General features: G+C 43.8%; 1 protein-coding gene across 4 annotated transcripts in view; it reads right to left on the bottom strand.

The window, feature by feature from the left end:
- LOC125045009 (tetratricopeptide repeat protein 39C-like) overlaps nucleotides 1-5,000 on the bottom strand; it is an 18,694-nt gene that overhangs the window by 12,650 nt on the left and 1,044 nt on the right. For 3 of the 4 annotated variants that reach the window (XM_047642031.1, XM_047642030.1, XM_047642032.1), the window contains exons 2-6: nucleotides 4,651-4,756; nucleotides 4,076-4,358; nucleotides 3,488-3,634; nucleotides 3,110-3,326; nucleotides 2,316-2,547 (exon numbers count right to left, since the gene is read on the bottom strand). In XM_047642031.1, coding sequence (XP_047497987.1) covers nucleotides 2,316-2,547; nucleotides 3,110-3,326; nucleotides 3,488-3,634; nucleotides 4,076-4,318 — 839 coding nt within the window. In that variant the 5' untranslated portion in view covers nucleotides 4,319-4,358; nucleotides 4,651-4,756. The remainder of the gene's footprint in view (nucleotides 1-2,315; nucleotides 2,548-3,109; nucleotides 3,327-3,487; nucleotides 3,635-4,075; nucleotides 4,359-4,650; nucleotides 4,757-5,000) is intronic. The other variant, XM_047642034.1, reaches the window with a different exon arrangement.

Below are 5,000 nucleotides of genomic sequence, written 5' to 3'. Positions count from 1 at the left end.
ATTCGAGAGGGGGGACGGAGAGGGCGATGAGAGGGGGAAGATGAGGGGGGAGAGGAGAGAGGAGGGAGAGAAGGGATGAGGGGGGAGACCGAGAATGTGTGGGGGGGAGGGAGGGGGAGAGTAGGGAGATGGGGGGGAAGGGGTGAGAGAGGGAATTGGAGGAGGGGGGTTGGAAGTGGGGAGGGGGGAAACGAGGGATGAGGAGGGAAGAGGGGGGGAGGGAGAGAGAGGGGAGGACGAGAGGATGAAGTAGGGAGAGAGGAGGGAGAGAGGGAGAGGAGAGGGAGGAGGAGGAAGGAGGGGAGAGAGGAGAGGGGGGAGACTGAGAGGCGAGAGAAGGGGGTGACGTGGAGACTGAGGGGGGATTGGAGAGAGGGGGGGGGGGAACGGGGGGTGCCGAGAGAGGGGAGAGTGGGAGATGAGCGAGGGAGAGAGACAGAGAGAGTGAGAGAGGCGAGAGAGGCAGAGAGAGGCAGAAGAGAGCAGCAGATCGAGAGCGCAGAGAGAGGCAGAGAGAGATCCAGACAGAGTGTGGGGCAAGAGAGGAAGAGAGAGATCAGAGAGAGGCAGAGAGAGAGGCCAGGGAGAGAGGCAGACTGAGAGAGGCAGTGAGAGGCTGACGAGAGGGGGAGAGAGGGAGGAGAGTGGCGAGAGGGGGAGGATGAGATGGAGGAAGTGGGGCGTAGTTGTGAGTGTATTGCATGGCGTTCGTGGAGACGCAGGCGATGAAGGGGGTGAGAGAGGGGACGATAGCTTGATGGGGAGGAGAGGGGGGAAGCGAGGGTGGAGAGGAGGGTGGATAGGTGGCGAGAGGGGTGAGAAGAGAGAGGGAGAGGGGCTGGAGGAGAGTGGGGGGATGTAGCTTGTCAGGGGGACGGAGGAGGGGGACGTGAGGGGGACGAGATGACTGAGACGGGGGAGAAGAGGGGAAAGAGGGGAGAGTGAGGGAGAGAGAGGGAGAGAGATTGAGAGGGAGGGATGAGAGGGGAGAGGGAGAGAGGGATTTTGAAGATGAGAGAGGAAGAGATGTGGGAAGAGAGATGGAGATTAGAGGGAGGGGGGGGGAGAGTGGGAGAGAGAGCATAGCAGAGGGCAGAAGATGAGAAGCCAGGAGGAGCAACAGGAGAGGTGAAAATTAGAGAGAGAGAGAGAGAGAGATGAGCTGGCGGTCCGGTGAGAGAGGAGTGATTACAGTGCGAGGGATGGATCTTAGATAGAGACGAGCGATTCAATATGAGATGGATTCGATGTGATGGGGAATGTACGAATTTGATGTGAGGTTGAGTGGGATCTGAGAATTGAGGGGGGAGAGGATGGAGGATAGACATTTGCATAGAGAGAGGATGACGGAGAGAATAGGGAGAAGGAGAGGGATGGAGGATGATGGGTTGACGGAGGATTCGACGACGACTTGAGGAAACTTGAGAGGGGTGACTGAGAGAGAGGGAGCGGGGAGAGAGGACAGAGATGAGACGGAGGCAGAAGGAAGAGCAGAAGGAGGAGAGAGAGGGAGTCTGAGATCGAGGAGAGAAAGAAGGGAGGAGAGGTGAATCGAGAGAGAGCTGATTGGGGACGTACGAATGAGAGAGGAGAGGAAAGGAGAAAGAAACATTGCAAACAAAGCTTTAGTAGATGAAAAAGAGAATGGGGAACAAGGTAGTGTGTAAAGTGCACAAACCAATGAAATAGTGTAACCTGATTGGCTGATAGTTCAGCAAATAACTATCTTGATATATCAGTTTCTTTGCAATCTACAGCACTTGATGAACTAATATTGAGTAAATACAACCCTTAAAAAATAACTATTACGTTATATCAGGAATACCAATATAAATTGAAAGGTATGGATACATATATGGCATAATCACTAATATATAAAACCACACTCTGAGCATATAAATTGAAATTATAACAAAGTTATAATATAACCCTCATATAAAAACTAAAGTTTATTTTATAATGTGGAAAAATTGCAAAAGAAAATTCTATAAATACCTATGATACTACTCACTGCTTAGTTTAGTCACAGTAAAGGGTGTATAATGATCAATTATGAAGTCCATACAACAAAAAATATTCTGCATTCTTGACTTATCCTAAACTACGAGACCCCCAGCAGCTGGGCCCAGGCTGCTATGAACACCATCCAAGAAGGAGGATTTGCACATCAGAAAATCACCCAGCGGCAAAGGGTTAATCAAAATAAACCAAAACACAATTTAATAAGACCTATCATCATTACTCAGAAATATTTTTCTTTTTCAATTCTCTCTCCACAAAATAAAAACAGTAATAAGAACCACAATAAAACTTACTTTTTGGTTTGCTGCTTGTGATTTGAGTTGAGAAATCCCTTCAGATTGGGCACTGATTTTGATAATGGAATGCGAATGCCTAAACTGGGAGCTGCGGCTGGGGTTGTGCCGGATTTAGGGCTTTCATCTGCAGGGCCCGGCACCCCTGTGGAGCCAATCGACCAAGATCCTGGGCTCTGTAGTTCATCAGTACTTACATGTATATAGCCAGGGTACTCTCCATTTGGTGTTCCTGGAATAGTGTGGGAATGACTGATCACTTTAACTTTAACCCAATGTCGACGGGCATGACATGTACCTGTATGCCATGCCCACTATGAGTTTACTTGTTTAATTGTTTTTACACATAGATGGTTACACTTGTACTAAGTCACCAGTGAGCCAATTACAAATACTGCCTGTCTCACCCATTTACCCTTTTCTTTGATTTACGAAAATATTTTACGTTATTTTATTTTGCTGTTACTAATGTTTATAACATTAAAGTAATTATAATGTTTACAATAAAAACAACATCATCGATATTCATAGCACTAGTAAGAAATACATTTTTCCTGCCAATTCAAATCAGGTAAGGTCACAAGGTCTACTAATTGACTCCTTTGTGGCTAAGCACTAGCAGAGCCATCTATGTGCAGAGACATTTCACAAAAAATATAAAATATGAGCACAGCATTTTCCCATTTTTCCGGCATAGGGTTAAATGAGATTCACACAAGCAGAAATATGGCAAGGGATATCGTCACAACATTTTCTATGTAGGACGTCTGCTAAAAACGTGTCACTCCATTCACCTTTACCTGGTGCTTCCTGGGATTCACCAAATGTCTGCTTGTACATTCTCTTAACCTTGGAGTACGAGTGTTCGTAAACCTTCCAAGCTTTACGCAGAACCCATCCCCCTTTTACATAAGAACCAATTTCTTGCTGAAGGAAGGTGAGTATCGCTAACAGGACTTGACAGTCGGCAAGAACTACCTGTTGCTCTAAGTGTGACCCAGGTTCTTCATCCTAAAAAGAAAACGGCATTTTAGTTAGGAAAAATAAAATGAAACAAATACTCATCAACAGGTGTGTGTGTGCACAGAACCTATAGTTTCATCTCATTTCTGTTACCATTGCTGATATATGAAAATAACAAATAAAAAACCATTAATAAAAAGACAACATACTTGGTCCTGGCCGTTTTTAGAGCCCATGACAATGCTCTTAACAGACGAGAACCATCCATTCTCTCCTCCTCCACATCTTCTCTCCATGTTACGTAGTGTTTCCATGCTGTGACTGACTTTCTCCTCCTCAAAGGACATAACAGCATTCTGTAAATAATACATTTAAATGAAAAACACAACTTTTAATGCTCCATTCAGAATTCTTTCATCCTTTGGGATATAGAACAATCAAGCTTCTTTTCCACAAAGTAATGCAATATAAAGAGAATAGGCTGTGAATACAGAGAAATAAATCAAGCAATTCCATTTGTAGAAAATGACAGGTTCTGCACTCCCTGCTACTGTGACAAACAATACATTCTATTTTGTTTTCTATACCATACAAGTAATGTAGTGCCTCCATATAGTAAAACTGGTCATAACTGCTTTCTGGAAAACTAAAATCCATCTATTTACCAACTCCATTGCCAAATGAACATTTCATAGCTAGCAAAATGTGTCACTTATTTTTGTAGAAAAATCCTTTCTTAAGCAATGGTAAGAGGGAAGAAAAATAAACATTTGATCTGCTAAAGAGCAACAACATACCATAAATGTGAGGTAGCAGTATCCCATAGCCATGTGAAGGTTCTCGTGGGTGTGGTGACGGAAGAGCTCCTCAGCCTCCGTAAATTTGTTATTAAGCATTAGCTGTATGCCATCCCTGGCCAGACGAGCATACTCTTCAGCACAGAGCTTCTGCCCCGTGCCTTCATCGTCATCCACTCTCTTCTCCCTCTCTTCCCCTTCCCCACCTTGCCCTGTGTTGCTATTTCCTCCAGCCGAGCACATTTCTGCCAGTCTTTGGCACGTCAAGCCATCACTTGTTAGCCTGCAGACAGACAGCTTTTTGTAATAATTTGGCAGTACAGAATATGGAATTTTTTATTCATATTACACACTAATTAATTAATTCCTTTTTTCAACTTCAATCATTCTCTTTAAGCTCAATGATACTGTAAAGTCCAGGCTTTAGAAATTTGTTTAGCATAAAATATTATCATGCCAATATCATACAACATAAAGCATATTTAACATAATCAAATGAAAATTGAGAAACATATCTACAGTCAAAACTATAAACTTAAACAAAATCTGAAGTACATAAAGAAAAAACTACACACCACGTTCCTGTTCCCTTGCATGCTCTCTATCCCACTAGAACACAAGGAAGGAAGTCAAGCAGCTGCCGTCCAAGAGCCTATGGCCTTGTGTACCATAGTTTCGGCCCTTGGGAAACGGTAGGACAAAATCAATTAGGAAGTCACACAAGATTATGCTATGTGTATTGTTTACAAAATTTTGTTAAACAGCAGTGATCTATTTTTCACTGGAATGTAAAAGTCCTGAAGGATTTTTAAAAACATGCATTTTTGATATTCTGAATAATCTTAAAGACTCTGAAGTATAAAATGGTATTCATGCTTAGATAAATGTTTAAAAGACACGACCGCCCTTACGCAAGGCCCCTGCT

This window comes from Penaeus chinensis, chromosome 36 (assembly GCF_019202785.1).
Source record: "Penaeus chinensis breed Huanghai No. 1 chromosome 36, ASM1920278v2, whole genome shotgun sequence".
In the NCBI taxonomy this organism is placed as follows: domain Eukaryota; kingdom Metazoa; phylum Arthropoda; class Malacostraca; order Decapoda; family Penaeidae; genus Penaeus; species Penaeus chinensis.
The sequence above is the reverse complement of the archived record's forward strand: the minus strand, read 5'-3'. Positions and strand labels throughout refer to the sequence as shown.